A 23951-nucleotide genomic window follows, 5' to 3' on the forward strand; every position below is an offset into this window, starting at 1 on the left:
TCTATTAGAAAAACTGGTTGCCCTCTTTGTCCTGCCCGTGGGCCCTCATAAAGCACATCCTGCTTCTGTTTCCACTCTAGGTGGATTAGGCAACTTATTTCCAGGGCATACAAACTTAAGGAGATAGTTCTTCCTTTCTCTATCAGAATCCGTTCCACCAGGGCTGTTGGTGTTTCTTAGGCTTTTCAGCATCTGCTCCCTAGATTTGCAAGGCCACCGCCTGATCCTCTGTTCTCCAGGTTTTACGAGGTGGAAGTTCCAGTATCAACTGGTGTGAGCTTCAGGTACTTGAAACTGTTATCTGAGTGCATTGTTTGGGTTCTTTAACCCTTGTTTTTTGGGGCCTGTTGGCAGTCCTGTTTCCTCTGTTGTTATCCACCCCTCAGTTTGTTGCTTGAGTACATCCTATGGTCTATGAATGCAAGTCTTGTACTCTTATGATTAGGATTAAAGGAATTTTGACCTGCCTGTAAATTCCACTTCTTGGATATAGACCCCCCCCCCCCTTTGTGTTTTGATCACTCTATATTGCTTGCTAAAAACTGAAGTTACATGGAGTGGGTGGAGTTTAATGGTGCACTCTGTTGGTACTGTGTTCCAGATCAGGAATTCATAGTTAAAGCTTAATTTTTCAGACTAAAGATTAGAAACGATTTGCTTCCTAAAACAATAAAAATATTGCCTTTGATAGCTTCTGAATGTAAGTATGATATAGAAAGTAGGCATTTCCATGGCAACTAAGGAAAGCAAAATTAGTAAAAAATAAAAAAAAGTGAAGTTTAAAACTGGCTAAATATGGAAGTGCTTGCTCTGTAACTGGCTGCTGAAATGTTAAAGAAGGTGAGATAGTAGGCATGGTTGACATAAAAGCATCTGCTATCTGCATCCCTTGCAGTTTAATGAAAATGAAACCAGTTAGCATAGAGGAGACTCATAGAACCATATTAGAAAAACAAACCATTTTACAGATAGACCTTGACCATTATATAAACCTGGAAAGATGGCTTTCTCTTTTCACCATGCTTTGAAGAACTGTAAAGAAATCTATTTTTAGCAGCATAATGAACCTTTGCATAGCAATCTAACCAGAATATTGCTAGCAGAAGTTAATATATATTAACAAATTGATGGTATGATAATCAGATTATAACTCATAACTTAAATAACCATGCTATTTTTTTGTGTGCAGGGCTATCAAAGGAAAGAAGCCAGCTTTATTTGTCCCTCTTATACCACTAGGAATTGTTGGTGCATACCAGTATGATATGGCCTATGGGACCCTAATTCGAAGGATGAAAGGTATAAATTCATCTTACTTAGTTTACCATACACAATTTTTGCTGTTCCTCATTGTCATAACACTCTGTGGAAATAATGTGAAACCTAATTGCTTTCGGGATTCATGGGTTCTTGCCATAATGTTCAAGTAAGCACATCATAGCACCCATCCTTCATTGTGTCCTCCTCCATTGAAGCAATGTCTGGACTTTGCTTTGTCGCTTTGTTACTGCCACTGACATCTTCTGCCAGGATCCAGCATTTTCTGGATTGGCCATTGGACAGCCATTGATGATGTATCCCCTGATCAAGATTGCTGGGGTTTTATTACAAATAAAATTCAATAATTATATTGAAGAGGGAGCTTTATGCAACATACCTAAGAATGTTGACAAGCTCATTGCCTTTGTTTGCAAAAGCCTTGGCATTGTGCAGGTTGACTCTGTTTCGCCACTCCCCCTTGGGCACTAAGAGACCTACAAAAGCTCCCAAAATGTTACCCGTTCATGAATAGATAGAATGTGCTGTCTGTGATGATTGGGTTGCCCCTGAAATTTTCAGCCCCCCAGAAGTCTGCTGAATTCTATATAATTGTACAAGAGTCTACAAAGAGTGGGCTATTCCTGTAGTCGACCCTGTCGTCTCTGTCCTAAATCAACATCTCACTGTACCTAGTAAAGATGTTCCTTCTTCTAAAGAGGAGAGAAAATTTGAGACTCTCTTAAAAGCTTTCTTTAACCTGGAAGGCCCAGGCCTGCAACCAGCACTTTCCTCTATTTCTTTGTGTCACACTACACCTAACTGGACTAAGACAGTGAATAACGAGCATGACCCTGTTTTTCAGGATTTTGCTGTTGCAAAGCAGTTACAGCAACTGCCCTCTGCCCTCCTTTTCTGTGTAGAAACCCTGGAGTATGTCATGAGACAAATATCCAGAATGATTTCCATCTCTCAATGGTGCTTGAAAATCCCAGTAGATCAGCAGTTTTTGAAATACTCAGACGAGTCTGTCTGGCACCAACAACCATGCCATGTTCAAAGTCACTTAAATCCCCTTTCTTCCCCATTCTGATGCTCGGTTTGAACTTTAATAAATCGTCTTCACCACATCTTGATGCCTAAATGCATCGAGTGACTGCCATGTAATTGGCTGATTAACAATTTGTGTTACCAAGCAATTAAACAGGTGTGTCAAATAAAGTGGCCGGTCAGTGTGTGTAAAAACATACAAGCCACATATTTAGAATATACTAAAATTCACATTCTCTCAGGGCTCTCTACCGCTTCCTCAAGAGTATTTGAGAGAATGTATTATTGAAAAAATAAATAAATAAAATATATATATATAATATATATATATATACGCACACTAATACCATATATGTAGAAAATAATCCATAAATCAATTAAAGAGGGGTGGGCTTACCCAGCACACCCAAATTGGTCAGCACACGTGATGTGGCGTCCCAATCAGGTCTATCCGGTGAGTGTGGGAACAATGTACAGGACCTGGTAGCTATATAAAGAAACCATTATCACATTATTATAACCATACTGAACACAAATTATTGTACCATCACTATTTGATCAAAGAGAAAAGCATACGCAACATAACTGAATTTCACAGAGTACTCAAACGGAAGGTGAACAGAAAAGTTGAACAAGGATACACAATGCAGGATTCACTGCTCTTACAGCAGATAACCATTCAATGCATGAATCTATAAAGAGAATATGCATATCCTATGGCAGCAACAGTCTATGTGTCCAGTAGCAGCTAACTAGATCTCACCTTATAAATAAAGAAATCTTGTTCTCTTCATATAACCATGGTGAGTCATTCCCCTTTTAAAATTGTACAGCACCAAAGACAATGATATGTTCCCTAAAACCAGAGAACAAAAAAGACCATAAACCCTCCTACACATGAAAATGTCTGGTCAAAACCCACACTTCGTCATCAAATTGCTTTAACCGCTTCCCCGCCCCCCTATAGCAGAAATACTGCTAATATATATAGACGTGATTTTGCATTTGTGGGTAGAAGGCGCCTCCATTATGTCAATGTACCTAGTACCTAAAGGTTTGAATGTCGAATTTGATGTCAACTTTATAGACTAAATTGTAAATGATTGCGGTATTTGGTGCATATTCTGTATATGGGGTCGAAATTTCCACGTTACAATATCAAATTAGTTATTTTGGGGACTCATATATTTGGAAATCTGTAAATAGTATATTGGTATAGACTCATCTTATATTAGCTGTACTGCTTGATGATGGGGAGTTGCCTTGGTAACCATTCACTTACACAGCTACAAATACATATCATGTCACTACTCCACGTACCCTCTGATGAAGCCACGTGGGCATAACGTGTAAGGGTGTGGAGAGAGTGATACTTCTAACCACTGTTGGCACCCATGGGGGTGAATTAGACAGGAGGAAACCAGGGGATGCGAGCAAGGGAGGGAGGATGCTGACTTGTGGTACACACTATGGTAGCATTGTTTCCTACATATACATCAACAATATATAGGCACCAGAGGCTTTGAGCATCCCAAGATGAAGGAAATCCCCATAACCTAGGGAGAATAGGGTTAAAGGCACAACTAGACTGAAAATTAGTAGGTCTATTCATCGGGTGAGATGCTGATGGTGACGGTACCCCACAAGTGGTGATTTTATTAATTACAGCTTCATGCACACAAATGGGTTGGATTCAATCTGTATGGAAGTTGACAAGGACTTTTACTTATGAGGATTTTAACTATGAGGTTTTATTTTAGATATAGAGGGATCCAGTTTTCTTGTGTTTATTGGACTTTTATAGGATCTCAACATTGTGATACATGCAACTCTGTCCTGTCACCATATTTCTCTCATTCGTTCTTTTAGAGCATAACATTGGTTGTAGTGTTCATTTTGGTGATTGCGCACAGGTTTTACTTATTTATTCATGCTGCTGTGTATTTCTCTTCACAGCAGAAATACACAGCAGCATTTTTCCCTGGTAGAACAGTAAAACAGCACACAGTTAACCCTTTAATTGCCCCAGATGTTAACCCCTTCCTGTATTAGTGTCATTGGGATGTCAGTGGCAGTTAGTCTCCCCCCCCCCCCCAGTGTCAGAATGCCCGCTGCAGTCTGGCTATAAGTTGCTGATTGCTGCCATTACTAGTATAAAAAAAAAAATAAAAATGAAAACTCCAATATACTGTATATACCGCCATTTGTAGACGCTATAACTTTCATGTAAACCAAATAATTTACATGTATTAGGATTTTCTTTAGCAAAGACATGTATCAGAGTACATTTTGGCCTAAATTTATGATGAAATTTGATTTTTTAAATTTTTTTTACTGGATATGTTTTATAGCAAAAAGTAAAAAACATTGGGGATTTTTTTCAAAATTTTCTGCCTTTTTTTGTTTATAGCGCAAAAAAATAAAACCGCACGGGTGATCAAATACCACCAAAAGAAAGCTCTATTTGTGGGAAAAAAGGGACATAAATTTAATTTATATACAGCGTTGCATGACCGCGCAATTGTCAGTTAAGGTAACGCAGTGCCGTATCACAAAAATTGGCCTGGTCAGAAAGAGGGGTAAATCCTCTGGAGGGCAAGTGGTTAGTTTACCTGCAAACAGAGACCCACACCATATCTGTCCACCTCCAGAAAGCATCCACACAGCCTGGAGGAGTACACCTCCTTAGGTACTTGTTCCTGCCCGGCACATCCCACCACAGCTGCTGCTGATGGCAGTAGATGTTTCCAGACCTGAGCCCAGTCTGTGAATGCGCCAATGATGATGCACCCATAGTGCCAATTGCGTTGCGGCCATGGAAACGGAAATAAAATTCATCTCTGGACGGCCTGCTGCAGGGAAATAGGGACCACCAATGCTGCCAGAACATGGATAAGTGTATCCGGTGCCATCAATGGATCCCTACCTGAGATCGCACACCCACCAGGTAAGCCACATGAGAGCGCGACCCAGTGTCCAGACCAGTGGGCAACCAAAACCTGGATGAGCCAATCAGGAACTGGCTGAGAATCAAGAACATATACTAAACAATTCCATAGTTCACTATAGTGGCTGGATATCAATTGATCCTGCAGTGAAGTGGCTCATCTAAACACTATTACTGGAGTTGAGTGTAAATATTTAGACAGAGTATACTCATTTGTTAACAGATGCCAATTCCTGGAAATCACCAGTAGCAGTATCTGCACAGAATATCGTGTAACAATCTTCACAGTTTCAGTATCTTTCTGGTTGGCATTACCATATAACGAACATATTCTAGGCTGGGCCCAGGCTTTGCTGTAGGCCTTCCTAAGCAGGGTCCGTGAATATCCTCTAGCAATTAGATTTGTCGTATAAGTTCTGCCTGCTCTTTAAAGTCAGCATTAAAGGAGCAAGTTCAGATACTGTGTAAAAGGAATACTCCTAATTAAAGGAGCAGGGTACGAACTGGTAATATACAACAAGGTATTACCTGCACTCTGTTTACAGTAAAGATTGGTGGCTATATACCAATCAGGTCCAATGGTGACCTAAAGATCCAGAAAATACACTTTTTTGTCACTGTAAGTATGTGTAAACTTCAGATTGCAGTCATTAATGTTTAATGCCTCCAAAAAAGAGCATAAATAGACTTCAGAGCCTGTCCAGATTATCATCAGATGATCAATGAAATGGAACCAGTAAAGGATAGAGGGTAGCCATGGTGCATGTGAATCGAGAAGATCACTCTTTCACAACCCCGTATGATGGTGCACAACATGTGCCCATGGCAACTCGAGTTTGTAAAAACAAATGTAAAATACTTCTTAGTCAAAATAAATGAAAGTAACTCCAAGATGAACCTATTCAGTGGCTAGGTTGATTGCTCTTGTTCCATGAGAATGGACTCAATCATCTGGATACTCCGCTCGTGCGGGATACTAAAGTGTAATGCCTCTATATCCACAGCAACAAGGAGGGCACCCAGGGGAATATGAGTCCTCTCAATATGTTTGAGCAAATCAACTGTGTCACGGATGTAGGAAGGAAGTCTTAATACATGGGGAGGGAGAAAGGAATTAACATATCTGCTGGCATGTTCTGTTAGCGATTTGATACCAGAAATTATTGGCCTCCCTGGAGGATGTTTTAGATCTGTAAGTACTTTGGGCAATGTATAAAACTGGCACCCGAGGATGTTTGATCACCAAGTAATCCAGCGTGTCTTTGTCCATTAAGCCCTAAGGTGTTCACATACAACATTTGCCCTCAAAGCAGGATACTTGTTCAAAGTCAATAGGGTAGTAACATTGTCTATTTTGTAATATGTCTAAAGACATCTTTTTTATAATGATGGTGAGACATTATAACAATGTTACCCCCTTTATTTAATGATAATTTAGATTTAATAATCAGATCATCCCTGGCCCATAGCTGTTTTACAGCAGTCTGTTGCTCATGTGAAAAGTTTGAAGGAGGAGTATGCCATTGCTGCTGTTTCAAGTCTACAGTTGCAAGAAAAAGTATGTGAACCCCTTGGGATTACGTGGAGTTTTGCATGAATTGGGCATAAAATGTGCTCCGAACCTCATCTAAGTCACAACAATAGAAGAGCACAGTCTGCTGAACATAATACTACACAAACATTAGATGTTGCCATGGTTTAATTGCACATAACATGTAAACATTCACAGTGCAGGGAGGAAAAAGTATGTGAACCTTTGGACTTAATAACTGGTTGACCCTCCTTTGGCAGCAATAACCTCAACCAAACGTTTCCTGTAGTTGCAGATCAGACCTGCACAACGATCTGGAGTAATTTTGGACCACTCCTCTTCACAAAATTGTTTCAGTGTAGCAATATTCTTGGGATGTCTGGTGTGAATCACTCTCTTAAGGTCATGCCACAGCATTTCAATCGGGTTGAGGTCAGGACTCTGACTGGGCCACTCCAGAAGGCATATTCTGTGCTGTTGCAGCCATTGTTTTGTTGAATTACTTGTATGCTTTGGGTCATTGTCCTGTTGCATCACCCAGCCTCTGTGGAGCTTCAGTTGGCGGACAGATGGTCGTACATTTTCCTGCAAAATGTCTTGATAAACTCTGGAATTCATTTTCCCATCAATGACAACAATCTGTCCAGGCCCTGAGGTAGCAAAGCAGCCCCAAACTATGATGCTCCCTAGCCATGTTTTACAGTGGGGATGAGGTTTTGATATTGGTGTGCTGTGCCTTTTTTTCTCCACACATAGTGTTGTGTGTTCTTCCCAAACAACTCAATCTTGGTTTCATCTGTCCACAGTATATTTTGCCAGTAGTGCTGTGGAACATCCAGGTGCTCTTTTGCAAACTTCAAACGTGCTGTAATATTCTTTTTGGACAGCAATGGCTTCCTCCGTGGTGTCCTCCCATGTACTCCATTCTTGTTTAATGTTTTCCTTATTGTAGATGTGTCAACAAAAATGTTAGCATATGCCAGAGATTTCTGTAGGTCTTTAGCTGACACTCTGGGATTCTTCTTTACCTCATGCAGCATTCTGCGCTGTGCTCTTGCAGTCATTTTTACAGGACGACCACGCCTAGGGAGAGTAGCAGCAGTGCTAAACTTTCTCCATTTGTAGACAGTCTGTCTTACCATGGACACATGAACATCAAGGCTTTTGGAGATACTTTTGTATCCAATATCCAATATCATCCAATATCCAATATCATCACACTGATTGGAGTCAAGGTTGGCTCACTCCTGGCTCCAATTAGCTCTGGGAGAAGTCATTAAGCTAGGGCCTCACATACTTTTTCCTCCCTGCACTGTGAATGTTTACATGCTATGTGCAATTAAACCATGGCAACATCTAATGTTTGTGTAGTATTATGTTCAGCAGACTGTGTTCTTCTATTGTTGTGACTTAGATGACATTCAGAGCACATTTTATGCCCAATTCATGAAAACTCCACATAATCCCAGGGGGTTTACATACTTTTTCTTGCAACTGTATATATATTTGGACACAGGCACAATTTTTCTTTTTTTTTTTCAGGTATTTACCAAAACATATTCAAACTATAGTTATATAATGGATATGGCCTGAAAGTGCACACTCTCAGGTTTAATTTGAGGGTATGTATATCCAGGAAGGGTTTAGGAATTACAACTCTTAAGATTAGCCATCTCACTTTATTCTAGGGATCTATTGGAAAATTGAATATCGTCATAAATAAAATGTTCATTTTTAATATTTTGTTGAGAATCCTTTACTGGCAATGACTTCCTGAAGTCTGAACCCATTACCAAAGACTGGGTTTCCACCTTTCTGATGCTTTGTCAGGCTCTAACTGCAGCTGTCTTCAGTTCTTTGTGGGTCTTTCTGCCTTTAGTTTTGCCTTCAGCAAGTGAAATGCATGCTCAATTGGGTTGAGATCAGGTGATTGACTCAGCCATTGCAGAATATTCCACTTATTTTCCTTCAAAAACTCCTGGGTTGCTTTTGCAGTGTGTTTTGGATCATTGTCCATCTGTACTGTGAAGCGTCATCCAATCAACTTTGCTGTGTGTGTGTGTATATATATATATATATATATATATATATATATATACACAGTTGTGTTCAAAATAATAGCAGTCAGACATCACTAACCTGATCAATCACTGTTTTTGGTAGAAATCCAACAGACCCAACAGTCATGACATGCATGCTGCTGATTCTGTGTAATTGAATCACTAATTGAAAGGGGCATGTTCAAAATAATAGCAGTGTGGAGTTCTATTAGTGAGGTCATTCATTCTTTGAAAAACAGGTGGCAATTATTGCCCTTATTTAAGGAAGGAAGGCAGCAAATGTTGTACATGCTGGTTACAGTGCATTTCTCTCTGAAATTCTGAGGAAAATGGGTCGTTCCAGACATTGTTCAGAAGAACAGCGTACCTTGATTAAAAAGTTGATTGGAGAGGGGAAAACATATAAAGAAGTGCTGAAAATGATAGGCTGCTCAGCTAAAATGATCGAAATGCTTTAAAATGGCAACCAAAACCTGAAAGACGTGGAAGAAAGCAAAAAACTACCATTCGAATGGATAGAAGAATAGCTAAAATGGCAAGGACTCAGCCAACAATCAGCTCCAGGAAGATCAAAGAAGGTCTAAAGTTACCTGTGAGTACTGTTACAATTAGAAGACACCTATGTGAAGCCAAGCTATCTGCAAGAAGCCCCCGCAAAGTCCCACTGTTGAAAAAAATACGTGCTGAGGAGGTTACGATTTTCCAAAGAGCACATTGACTGGTCTAAAGAGAAATGGCGGAACATTTTGTGGACTGATGAAAGTAAGATTGTTCTTTTTGGGTCTAGTGGCTGGAGACAGTTTGTCAGACGACCCCCAAACACTGAATTCAAGCCACAGTACACTGTGAAGACAGTGAAGCATGGTTGGCAAGCATCATGATATGGGGATGTTTCTCATACTACGGTGTTGGGCCTATTTATCGCATACCAGGGATCATGGATCAGTTTGAATACATCAGAAAACTTGAAGAGGTCATTCTGCCTTATGCTGAAGAGGCAATGCCCTTGAAATGGGTGTTTCAACAAGACAACAACCCCAGACACACCAGTAAACGTGCAACATCTTGGTTCCAGACCAACAAGATTGACGTTATGGAGTGGCCAGCCCAATCCCGGATCTTAATCCAATAGAAAACTTGTGGGGTGACATCAAAAATGCAGTTTCTGAGGCAAAACCAAGAAATAGAGAAGAACTGTGGAATGTAGTCCAATCATCCTGGGCTGGAATACCTGTTCACAGGGGCCAGAAGTTGGTTGACTCCATGCAACACAGATGTACAGCAGTTCTCAGAAACAGTGCTTATACAACTAAATATTCATTAAGTGATTCAAAGGAAAGCAAAATCTTCAAACATTTTTCAGTTTATAGTGAATGTTTGAGTTTGTAAAGAAGAATACAAACATTGCTATATTTTTTAACAGTCTAATATTCACTTTTCTTCAATTTTTTTAGAGGAACAACACAAATTAGATATATTTTTCTTCATGTTTTGATTTGGAATAGAATGTGTAGTGTTCCCAATGGATTTGTGTGTATGGAAATAAAAGCTATTAAAAGGATTTTGAGCTTTATTCACTTTTTTCAACACACTGCTATTATTTTGAACACAACTGTGTATATATATACAGAAATTCTGAAATACAACTATATCTCACACGGGTCATGTTTGCCATCCACATTGCAGTTATTGCTCAAATAGTTGACTGATTTATACCTGACACTTGAAAGTATACAAAATTAATATGAAACAAAACTGTAATACAATGTGCAGACCTCTCTAGTATTGACATATTTCTCCTTACATCATAGTTAATTGTTTGCCATGCATTATTGTAGTAAGTATATTGTGGCAACAAGTTCTTGTTTCCTAATTAGTAATAGTCCATATAAACATATAAGGAGTTGTCTGCATAACAAATATGTGCATCACTGAAATTAAAATTGATGCAATGGAAATTGAGATGTGTGTTACCTACAATTTACAGACATCTGCCTGTTACATTATGTATGTTAAAGCTTAAAAAGGGGATTATTTGGTGACTATTGCATTAAAGATATACATTATTACTTGAAATACTAAAGAACAGGTGCTGTTGACATAACTAATCATATTAACAGAATAAACATCAATGGCCCGTTTATTTATAAATTAAAAAATATATGTGTGTGTTTTATTTTAACCCAGTTACAGGATCATAACAATTGTTCATTTTATCGTTCTGTCTAGCTTTAGTAGATTTTATTAACAGGAAAATATTTTTACTAAAACTGCTGCACAAGCCATTGTGTATTTTAATCTGTAGCCACCTGTGTTTTTCCATAACAGACACAAAATTCACATTTCTTTCTTGCAGACATGGAAACAATAATTACAGTACACAACTTCATTAAAAACTCCCTTCTCTATTCTCATGTAATTGGTTCATTGCTTTTCCAAGAGTTTAAGAGAGAAGTCGTTATTTCTAATCATCTGAGTTTCCATTCTTGAGTTGTTACTGAATGCTTACTTCTCAGGGATTACATTTGTTGTATGGTTTTCCTTCATACAGAATAGTATGAATCAATAAACTACTGAAAAATGGCCACTAACTAGAGCTGATGTTCATAAATATTTATTTACTGTTATTGTTGGTTCCATCTTGTGGTCATAATGCATTATTTTCCCAATCCACTCTACACTGATTAACTGAAAAATATTCAACCTGGAGATAATGGCCTAACATTCATGATTGTGCCCATTTGCACAGACGGAATGTACATGCAGTTTCTCAAGACAAATAGTTTGTTTGTACAAATACACTGCTACGGGGTAGATTTACTAAAACTGGAGCACTCAGAATCTGGTGCAGCTGAGCATGGTAGCCAATCAGCTTCTAACTTCAGCTTGTTCAATTAAGCTTTGGCAATAAAAACTGGAAGTTGATTGGTTTCTGTGCAGAGTTGCACCAGATTTAGCATTCTTCAGTTTTAGTGAATAAGCCCCTAAGTGTCAGGTTGCAGAGTAATCCTTGTATTTGTCAATGCTGAGAACACACTGTCATATATAACTAAGGTTGTCTGAAATACATGAAAGATAACTGAATGCTTTCATAATTCACAGATTTAGCCTTCTTCAGATGTCTGAACAGAGTGGAGCTAGCAACCCTTATCTTAGGCAGGAGCATGACAGTGTTGCCAACCTCCTGAAGTGAAATTTCTGACAGCATGCCAAAAATGTACTGACAGCACCAGTTGTTTTTTTTTCCTGGCAAAACTCATTACATTTACTGACAGAGTCAAATGTTTAACTGACACTTCAGAAAAGTACATAAAATGACTATTTTCAGTACAAATATCAATATTTAAGCTACAAATATGTAACCAGTGCTATTAGCAATATGTTTACGGTATAACAAAAGGCAAAACACATATTTCTCCATTTACATGAAGGTCAGGTTAACCAATTGCCCTCCAGAGAATTTACCCCCCTTCCCCCCACCTTCCTGACCAGGCCATTTTTGCGATACGACGCTGTGTTACTAACAATTGAGAGGTCATGCAACGCTTCACCCAAATTAAGTTTGTCCTTTTTTCCCCACAGATAGAGCTTTCTTTTTGTGATAGTTGATCGGGTCTGCATTTTTATTTTTTGCACTATAAACAAAAAAAGACAATTTTGAAAATAAAAAAACATTTTGTTATAAATTAGGCCAAAATGTATTCTGCTACGTGTCTTTGCTAAAAAAAAAATTTATATACATGTAAATTATTTGGTTTACGTGAAAGTTATAGCGTCTACAAATGGCAGTATATATATACTGGAATTTTTATTTTTTTATACTAGTAATGGCGGCGATCAGCGGCTTTTGGCATTACTGCGGGACTGCAGCGGACATTCTGAAACTGGGGGGGACTGACTAAGTGCTACTGACATCCCAATTACACTAATACAGTGATCAGTGCTAATAAAAAGCACTGAAACTGTACTGACACTGGGCAGGAAGGGGTTAACATCTAGGGTGATCAAAGGGTTAACTGTGTGCTGTGTTGTGTTTTACATAGTGTGCTGTATGTGTTTTACTAGAGAGACAATCTGCTTTGTATTGCTCTGCTGTGCAGAACAAAACAAAGCAGCCTGTTCATGCTGACGGGAGAGATCTGTGTTTACACATACAACTCTCCCCTGTCACTGTTCCTAGGTGATCACCGGGTGGCGGCGGGGAATCTCTGGCCGAGACACAGTGATCAACATCTGTAGCCACCTAGGGCGGCGCACATGCTCAGGAATGCAAAATCACATATATATAGTAGTTCTGCTATAGGGAGGCGGGGAAACAGCTAATATAACCCAGCACAGAGTCCCCCCTTACATCAGAGTCTGCAGGGTTCCCTTTTACTTCAGGGTCTGCACAGTTCTTCCTTGCACTGTAAAGGGAAACTCTGCAGACCTGGATGTAAAGGAGAACTCTGATGTAAGGGTTAATGCTGCTAGTGTAAAGGGAAACTGATGTAAGCACCCCCCCCCCTTTACATAAGAGTTCATGAAGCTCTCCTTAACATCAAACTCCACAGAGTTTCCCTTTATATCAAGGTCCAGAGAGTTCCCCCATGCACTGCAAGGGGGAATCCTGCAGACTCTGATGTAAGGGGGAATGCTAGGAACAGCACACCTTACGCAAAGTGAATACACTAAAGTAAGGGAGAGTTACTGATATAAGAGGGAATCTTTATATCAATGTCCCACCTTACCTTAGTGTATTTATTCCTCCTTACATCAGTGACTTCCCCAAAGATTTTGTGTGACCACTGGAGGCTGCAGCTGTCTGTCACTGACTTCCTCCATTGCTGTCTCGACTTCCTCCACTGCTGCAGGGCAGTCAGTCATGGTTCTCTGGGCAGCTCCTCTCATCACCTCTGTTTTCCAGAGTCCAAGCTCAGTCCTGTAGTGCGTGACACAGTCTTGACCGGGGCAGACAGTGGGCCTTACCCCGATTCCATCACTCATCTTTTCATCTTCACCCCCCCCCCCAATCCATCACTCATCTCTGCACCCTCCTACATTTCACAACTCATCTCTGTACTCCCCATTCTGCCAGTCACCTCTGCCCCCCCACTCTGCCAGTCACCTCTGCCCACCCCCATTCCACCACTCACCTCTGGAGGCACCTTCCTATCCCTGTGTGTGTGGGAGGGGGGTCTCGCTTCTCTCCCCCTTCATGGACCTTCACTGTCTTCTCTTTTGTCTGCCCTCCCATCTCACTCCAACAATGAGTACAGAAGGAGACAAAATTAATAAAATACCTCCCAACCTGTCTTCATACAGTACAGCAGATATATTCCATCATCTCCATCCTCTGTATTGTACAGTCCTCTCCATCCTCTGTATTGTACCATCATCTCCGTTCCATCCTCTGTATTCTCCCACTCTCCATACTGTGTATATTCTACCATCATCTCCGCACCACCCTCTGCATTCTACCATTATCTCCATCCTCTGTATTCTCCCGCTGTCTGTCCTCTTTATTTTACCATCATCTCTACTTTATTCTCTGTATTCTACCATCATCTCTATCCTCTGTATTCTACCATCATCTCCACTCCATCCTCTGTATTCTATCATCATCTCCATTCTCCATGTGTATTCTGCCATCATCTCCACTCCATCCTCTGTATTCTCCTGCTCTTGGCTCCCCTTCCATTCAGTCCTCCAGCTCTGAGTCCTTGTCTTGACTCCTTTCTCATTCATAAAATGAGCCAAGCGGCGCCATGATGCGGCGCCATGCTCCTGGCATGACATGTTTGGTACCTGTTTACACTACATCATCTTTTTTATTTTACCAAAAAATGGATATTCTGTTTGTGTTTACAGAAATTCATTGGATTGCATATTTACTGAAAATATAGATTTCATATGCAACGGAGAAAAAAAGGCAACTGCCAACATTTTATTCAACAGGGTTTCTGCTTTCAGAAGATATACAGTGGTTAGGGGATTTTAAGTACTCTTCATGCCTAAAATGTGGATTTTAAATGAAAAAAAAAAAGCCTGTGGCAGGGAAAGCGTTGGATGCATCTCTTGCCATAGAAATTCCATCTTTGATGTCTGACCATAGACTGAAAACAGCTTTCATCTTATTGTAGTACTGGGACCTGCTGCTACTTCCTGTGTGACTTGTCCAATTGACAGAGGAGCACTTGTGATTAACAATTTTCAGTTTTAGTATAGTGGGTGCATAAGCATTCCTAAATGAGCATTGGGCCATGTATATTTTTCTCAAACAGCACAATCCTCATCTGAGCCACACAACAGGATGCCTATGCACCCTCCAAGGCTGATCCTGTAATTATAATGAAGGAAGACTCTCCCAATTAGCAGTCACAATCAGAAAGTGCTAGTGAGACCCACAATGTTTATAGAAAAAGATGAGGATCTGTAATAAAGTTTACTAAGGTACCTGTATGTTTATTCTATATAGTTGACCTGGAGGGGATTGCTTATTGTTTTCTCAACGAGAATGCAGTTTAACTTTAAACCTTCATTTTGTAATACCACCTCTTGTAATTATACTGAAAAAACTCTTAGAGACTAGTGTAGTTTATATTTCCTGTATTACTGTGTACATTGATGAATGAATATACATCTGTTCTTTTTTCATTTCAGGTAGTGCCGAGAATATTATTGAAAATGAGTGCAATTTGCTTGAGTTGCCACAAGGATTGCCAACTTTTGAGTTAATTGAAAAAGCTAGAAAAGCACAAAGAAAATTCTTTATAGATCCATCCAAGGAAATATAAAACCCAAAACCTCTTCCTGCCAACTGTTTACACAGTGTTTGGATACTAATATATGTTATTCTGTAATGCTGTGGGTAACAGACATACTGGTTGTTATACAATACAAGAAAATTACAATTACAACTTGACATTTGACTGTAAGTATCAGGGAGTATTTTTATTGCAGCATAATTAAAGCTGTTATTTAAAAACAATATTCCGAACCAATATTAAATAGAAAATGCTTTCTCTATTAACTTTCCCTTTGTTGTGTCTTCTTTGTTCATAGATTTGCATATTTGGTGCTCACCTAAAAATCAGTAGCTTTGCCAGCTGCATATCTTGCCCTCCATGTACTCTGGTTCTAATCTGACTAATATTTTTAAACCGTACAAAAATTGCTGTGCTCAAGAAAGTAGAAAAGTCCATTTAGCTTTCATGTGTACAGCAATAAGTGGTGGAAACGTCTGGACATTGAGGTGGGCAGTAGCGGTCTCAAGCTCAAACTACTTAGAGTCCAAGACTGGTTACACAACCTTATGAAATTACTATTGAGCCACGCTATGTTACACAACCCTTATATGTGAAAATAAAAAATTTCCAAACCTATATTACTATCTTCAGTGAAGAAGCCCTGTGGGAGGGGTGAAACGCATTAGACGGAGTCAACTGGTGATGCCACATCCAGTCCATGCAGTACACGCTTGCACGGCACTTCCGTTTTCGGTGATCTCAACTCATTCATTACATCTTTTAAGTGAGTGTAAACCAATTGTATCTGATATTTAATAGGAGTTATGCTATGCCTTCTTTTGTCTTTTTGCATGATGAGAGAGACATCTTTATAGAGCTAAGTCCATATGGTGGAGGAGTGGTGAAGAGCAACAGCAAACAGTGTAACTAGGGAGCCCAGTTGTGTCAGTGGATACAGCAGTACAAGCACTTTTGACTCTTGATGCTTTAGCAAGGGTCCATAGATCCCAGTGAGTGTGGGAACACCAGAGGGGGGCACAACACTGGAATCCATGCAGGTGGAAAAGTGGAGTGTTGCACCCGCATATGTGTATAGAAGAGTGCACAAGATTTATTTGTCACCAGCACTATAGAGACATTAATATTTCTGAGTAGGTAATTTTCTTTGTGGGTGTTAAGTAATATATCTGAATGATTTGGAAGGGCAACACCGTGAATTTGGATTACTTCACTGGTGGTTGCACAACCTGTAATGTTGCTATTTGGTATAGCATCTGGATTCTTGCCCTTATCCTTATAAAGTAGCAGTAGTGTACAATGATCTACAACCTAGAGTTTATATTTCTATTTTGTGCACACTAAGAAGCTGTTTCAATTCTCATGTAAAATAAAGCTAAGGTTTTTCTCCAACTGCAGCCATGAGAGTTGTTATTCAGTTCTTATCAATACAAAAGTATTTACTAGTGATGCACCGATATATCGGCTGCCAAAAATTATCGGACTATAATGATATTTGACTTATTTGCAAAATTGCGTCCCTGGGAAATTTTTTAAATTTCATATTACTGGGTTGTATTTTTTAAATTCATATTCATTTAAATTCATGATATTAATTAACCATTTGATGCCCGGCCAATAGCCGTATGGCGTCCGGAAAAATGCACTAGCTTTCCGGGAGGCCGCCATATGGCGTACTCCCGCACATGTGCAGTTCGCGCGCTTGCAGAGTCGCGCAGTAGCGCGACCTGTCACTGGCCGTGTACCTCGGACACGGCCGATGATAGATCTGAGTATCGGCCCCGTTGCCGGTTCCATGTGACCTGCCGTGACCAATCACAGCAGGTCATATGACAGTTGTATACAATGGATGGCTTCATTCATGCCATCCATTGTATACTAGTATCTAGCTGTGAATGGTCACAGCTAATCACATGCACATGTCATGTGATTAGCTGTGGCCAAATCACAGCTAAGCACAAAAAAAAAAAAAAACCCTGAATGAATCGATGTCATTCAGGTAAATGCTCGCTTATAGAAAAGTAATTCTTTGCTATAAGCAAATTGTGTAAAAAAAAAAAAAATACTGATCACTTCCCCAAAGTAGTACAGTGTTACTATGGTAACATTGTACTACTTTGGACATAGTGAAATATGAAAAGAAAATCTGAAAAAAAAATAATAAAAAATGTGATTAAATACTACCAAAAGAAAGCTCTAGTTGTGTGAAGAAAATGATAAACGTTTAGTTTGGGTACAATGTTGTATGACCGCGCAATTGTCATTCAAAGTGTGAGCGCTGCACTTTCCATTTTTTGTCGAATTTATACAGATTTTATACAGGTTTTGTGGTTCCTTTTAGTGCAATAGCCGCTTGTTAGAGTGCGCTCACTAATCTGCATATATACAAAGTGTGAGAGCACTGAAACCTGAAAAATGGCCTGGGCAGGAAGGTGTAAAATTGCCCATTATTGAATTGGTTAAAAAGTAAAATATAATACAATTATATATTAAAAAAATATATATTTAAAAAAAACTGTCCTTTTTGGTTTTCAGTCAAGTGCATCCTGAATTTTCGGTTTTGGTCCAGAATTTTCATTTCAGTGCATGACTAGTATTTACTCTATACATTATGTGTATTTTTACACCAAATGTAAACCTACTTGGGCACAAATGTTTTATTGGCAGTCAATAGTCATAATTGGGTTATGTAGCATTTTTAGAGTCCTGCCTCATAAAGCATATGCAGTTTTGTATCCCATAACTTTTAGTTATGGGATATGATGATGTTTTGTGAAAAAAAAATATGAGACTATAGATACCATACTGTTGTATGAATAAATGGATTGCATTTTTAACCATTTTCCCTCTAGAGGCTTAATGACCTGGCCTCTTTTTGCTACTCGGCACTGCACTAATTCAACTGATAATTGCGCGGTCATGCAACGCTGTACCCAAACAAAATTAACGTCCTTTTTTCACACAAATAGAGCTTTCTTTCGGTGGTATTTGATCACCTGTGCGCTTTTTATTTTTCGCACTATAAACAGAAAAAGACCAAAAGTTTTGAAGAAAAATTATATTTTTTACTTTCGGATATAAAAAATATGTAGTAAACTCAAAGTTATACATTTAGGCCAAAATGTATTCTGCTACATGTTTTTGGAAAAAAAAATCACAATAAGTGTATATTGATTGCTTTGTGTGAAAGTTATAGCGTCTACAAACTATGGTACAGATACTGCAATTTACGCCATTTTTTTGCTATACAGAGCTGCACTAGTTTAACTAACAATTGCGCAGTCATGCAATACGGTACATAAATTAAAATTATGTCCTTTTTTTCACACAAATAGAGCTTTCTTTTGTTGGTATTTGATCACCTGTGCGTTTTTTATTTTTGGCGTTATAAACAAAAATTGTTTTGGAAAAAAAACTATATTTTCTCATTTCTGTAATAAAAAATATTAAAAAGAAAACAAAAATGTTGTCATAAATTTAGGCCAAAATGTATTCTGCTACATGTTTTTGGTTAAAAAAATCCCAATAAGTGTATATTGATTGCTTTGTGTGAAAGTTATAGAATCTACAAACTATGGTATAGATAATGGAATTTATACAGCTTTTACTTTCTGACTGCTCATTACATTTCTTGAGGTGCTCAAATACCAGGATAGTACAAACACCCCCAAATGACCCCTTTTCAGAAAGTAGACACCCTAAGCTATCTGCTGAGATGCATATTGACTCCATGGAAGATTTATTTTTTTTCCACAAGTTTCTGGAAAATGACAAAAACTTTTTTTTTTTTACACAAAGTTGTCATTTAAATTATATATTTCTTGCACAAGCCATGGGCATATGTGGAATTACACCCCAAAATACATTCTGCTACTTCTACCAAGTATGGGGATACCATATGTGTAAGACTTTTTGGGAGCCTAGCCACATACAAGAGCCTGAAATCCAATGACCACTTTGAAAGCTCACTACCTATCACAGTTTTGAAGGCCCTGAAATGCCAGGATAGCACCAACTCCCCCCCCCAAATGACCCCTTTTTGGAAAGTAGACAACCCAAGGAATTTAAAAAGGAGCATGGTGAATATTTTGCAGATCTCATTTTTCTCACAAGGTTTTGAAATATAAAAAAAAGAAAAAATATGTTTTTGTTTTTTTTCTCCATTTTCCAAAAAAGTGGCAACAAACGAGATCTGCAAAATATTCAACAAGCTTCTTATCAAATTCCTTGGGGTGTCTACTTTCCAAAAAGTGGTCATTTGGGGGGGTTTGGTGCTATCCTGGCATTCCAGGGCCTCCAAAACTCTGATAGGTAGTCAGGAAGTGTAATGAGGAAATAAAGCCCTTTAAAACCCTGAAGGTGCTTATTGGATTTTGGGGTCCTGTACTTGGCTAGACTGCCAAAACGTCTCTCACATGTGGTACCCCCATACTTGGGAGCAGTAGTAGAATGTATTTTGGGGAGTAATTCCACATATACCCATGGCATGTGTGAGCAATAAATCATTTAAGTGACAATTTTGTGTAAAAAAAACAAAACATTTTTTTGTTTGTCATTTTCCAAAAACTTGTCGTAAAAAAATTAATTCTTCTATTGATTCAACATGCCTCTCAGAAAATAGTTTGGGGTGTCTACTTTCCAAAAAAGGGGTCGTTTTGGTGGGTGGGGGCATTTTATGCCCAGCATTAGAAGTTTATGAAACACATCATTCACTCTTTTTAACCACCTGAAGACCAAGCCTTTTCTGACACTTTTTGTTCACATGAAAAAAATCAGTATTGCTAAGAAATTAATTTAAACCCCAAACATTATATATTTTTTTAAAGCAAACACCCTAATGAATAAAATGGTGGGTGCTGCAATTTTTTATGTCACATAGTACTCGCACAGCGATTTTTCAAATGCAATTGTTTTTAAAAAAAAATAACTTTTTTTTACTTTTAATGCACAAAAACACAATATATTGGCCAATTATTTGGTACAATATAAAAGATGATGGTATGCTGAGTAAACAGATACCAAACATGACATGCTTTAAAACTGTGCATGTCCCGTGCAATGGTGACAAACTGCATACATTTTTAATATCCATAGGCAATGTTTTAAAAGCCTTTACAAGCTACCATTTTAGATTTACAGAGGAGGTCTAATGTTATAATTACTGCCTTGATCTGACGTTTGTGGTGATACCGCACATGCATGGTGCAACTGCTGTTTTCATACTGGCACATGGTTTTACACTGTCCCTTTAATTTTATTTATCACTTTTAATGCTATCACAGGGAATGCAAATATCCCCTATAACTTTAATGGGCATTGTCATATATTCTTTTTTAAGAAATCTGGGGTCTACCAGACTCTGGATATCTCCTCTGCCCTTACATTATCGAATCAAACCAAGATCGGTGTGATAAGATACTTTCCCAATTTACAAATGGCGCTGTTTATATCCTGCGAAACTGAAGTGATGAAATGCGCATAGCTTCTGATTTCTTAGGCTATAGAGATGATTGGCACCATTATGGTTTCCAATCAGCTCTATGGTCAGCTGGCAGAAACATCGGCTGCATTCTCAGGTTCCCCCGATTGCACGGGACTGCCTGAGAAGACCGTGGAAGGCAGCAGGGGAGGGGGGGGGCATTGTCTCCCGCTGCTTGTAAAAGCAATCCTGCAGCTAATTAGCCACTAGGATTGCTTTTACATGAAAGCCGATCACCAGCTGAACAAAATGATACCAGGATGATGCATCATCCTGGTATAACCATTCAAGGTCCACTGATGTACCAGTACGTCGCTGGTCCTTGTTGGATATATATACTATGTTCTTTTTTTTTTCGTATGCAGCCTGTGGACTGAATGAAAAAAAGAGAAGAAATCTCTGCCAAAAAAAAATGTGTGGTATGCCCACCATTAAAATATACCGCCCTGCATCCACCCACTTCTAATGGTGGGCAAACATTACGTCACATGGTGCCACATGCGCCAGTTCCAAGATTGTACAAATGTCTAAATAGTGGCACGCTTGAATAAAAATTGTCCACATATAAGTGGTACCCCATATGGAAAAAGGATGACACCAAGTCCCAAACTATCTTGCCACTACTCCCCATGTAGTCTGGGCATCCTGGGGGCTCCACGTCTTTTCTCTCGTAAATCCGAAACTTATAAGTATAGCCTGTTGTCCTCTCACAGGTCTTCTACATCTTGACCCCATATCTGGCACGCTTGCTGGGGAGAAATTGTTTGAATGCAAGGCAGCCAGAAAAATTAATGAGGGACTCATCAACGCAGATGTTTTGCTAGGGAGTATAGACATCTGCAAATTTTTGGTTTTAGGTGATTTACGAGGGGCTGAATTTTGTGTAGCCGGTCAAATTCAGGGTCACCCCAAGGACGACAGAGTGTATTGTCGTTGAAATGCATAAAACACATTATACTCTCATATCTATGCCTGGCCATGGCAGCAGAGAACACGGGCATATGATGAATTGGGTCTGTGGACCAATACAACCGCAATTCATTTTTTTTAGTAATGCCCATGTTGAGGGTTAGGCCCCAAAAAAATATAAATTCGGAAACCGTAATGAGCTTCCATGGAATGGTCTGGCAAGGTTTGAATTTGGGTTGGCATTGATACATTGTTGTGCATATAAAATGCTTTGATCCACAATCAATGCATACAGATCTTCCTTGAAAAACCGCTCCAAAAAAACAAGTGTAGTAGTTAAATTTGCTATTTCCACCTGAATTCCGGGTTGGGCAGTGAATGGGGGAAGTACGGATGCTGCAGAATTTGTGGGCTGCCAATCGGGATTTGCAAGCTCATCCGGAAGGATACTAGGCAGGCAGGCCTGTGTGCGAATTCTTAGTGGTTGTGGGACAATACTTGTGCTCACCACCGCACCAGCTTGTACTACACTTATAAGATTCGCCACATCACCAAGTCATACTGCAGTGCTGGTATTTTTATTATTATTCAGGATTTATATAGTGCCAACAGCTTACTCAGCACTTTACCATATAACGGGAGACAATACAGCAACAATACAATTCAATACTTGAGGTTTAGGAGGGCCTGATCCCGGGAGCTTACAATCTAAGAAGTATGTGAAAGACCAGGATGTACTAGGCCACTGGTGCTCGCCAGTTCACCAAAAGGTAGCACGGCACTAGTACTGGCACTCTGCTGCATATGAGAGTCATACAAATATACTGGCAAGTGCTAACAGAGATCAGACCTTATTCTGCCAACACTGCGGTTTTGTGTGCAATCTATCAAGTGACAGTGACCTACTGACACTGTACTTGCTGGGGGAGAAGGGGGGGTTAAGCGTAGGGGCTAAACGCAGGTGCTGGCAGGTGCTGGGCTGATCCCGCCAACGCTTCGTTTTTGGGGACGCTATACTAATGTGAACGCTGGTATAGTGCTGATCTGATCAAAGATATTGATCCGTTCAGACACTATACTATCAATGGAGGTTTATTGTGTATGAGCGTCTTCCTGGCAATCAAGGGGTTAAATGTGTACTGACGGGCAATCTGACACCATCTGGGAGGGGAGTGAAAACCACGGGAGTGCGAGTCACATATATATATATATATATATATGTGTGTGATTTTGTGCACCTGTGCCGCCCTGTAGCAGTATTTATGCTATAGGGCGGTCAGGAAGCGGTTACATAAGCGGTTTGTGTTACGGCGCTGTGTTACTTTAACTGACAATTGCGCGGTCATGCAACATTGCACCAAAATAAGATTTACATCCTTTTTCCCTACGAATTTGGCTTTATTTTGGTGGTATTTGATCGCCTGTGCATTTTTGTATTTTTTGCACTATAAAAAAAAGACCGAAAATTTTGAGGAAAAAAAACAATATGTTGGACTTGCTATAAAACCTGTCCAGTAAAAACATTTAAAAATCAAATTTCGTCATAAATGTCTGCCAAAATGTATTCTGCTACATGTTAAAAAAAATCTCAATACGTGTGTTCCAAATTATTACGCACAGTAAGTTTCAAAACACTTTATAGATTGTAAAGAACTGAAAATTGTCATTTGTTGTGTTTGCAGCATATTTACTGAAATCAAAAGCTATTTCCATCAAACTTTTAACAACATTTTAACTTTTTAAACATTTTAACAGGTCACGTTACATTGTAACATAGGACCCCTTATTTGATAGCAGCTTCACAAGTCTTGCATCCATTGAACTTGTGAATTTTTGGACAGTTTCTGCTTGAATTTGTTTGCAAGGTGTCAGAATAGCCTCCCAGAGCTGCTGTTTGGATGTAAACTTCCTCCCACCCTCATAGATCTTTTGCTTGAGCATGCTCCAAAGGTTCTCAATAGGATTGAGGTCA

The 23951-nt window shown here is 39.2% G+C and overlaps 1 protein-coding gene across 1 annotated transcript in view; it reads left to right on the top strand.

The window, feature by feature from the left end:
• PLGRKT (plasminogen receptor with a C-terminal lysine) overlaps positions 1–15857 on the top strand; it is an 86800-nt gene extending 70943 nt beyond the window's left edge. The window contains exons 4-5 of the mRNA XM_089678140.1: positions 1190–1299; positions 15488–15857. Of these exons, the coding sequence (XP_089534266.1) occupies positions 1190–1299; positions 15488–15621 (244 nt within the window). The 3' untranslated portion in view covers positions 15622–15857. The remainder of the gene's footprint in view (positions 1–1189; positions 1300–15487) is intronic.
• The last annotated feature ends 8094 nt before the right edge of the window (positions 15858–23951 follow it).

Source organism: Staurois parvus, unplaced genomic scaffold (genome assembly GCF_062004578.1).
Source record: "Staurois parvus isolate SC_StPar_1 unplaced genomic scaffold, SC_StPar_1.0 ptg000198l, whole genome shotgun sequence".
Lineage (NCBI taxonomy): Eukaryota > Metazoa > Chordata > Amphibia > Anura > Ranidae > Staurois > Staurois parvus.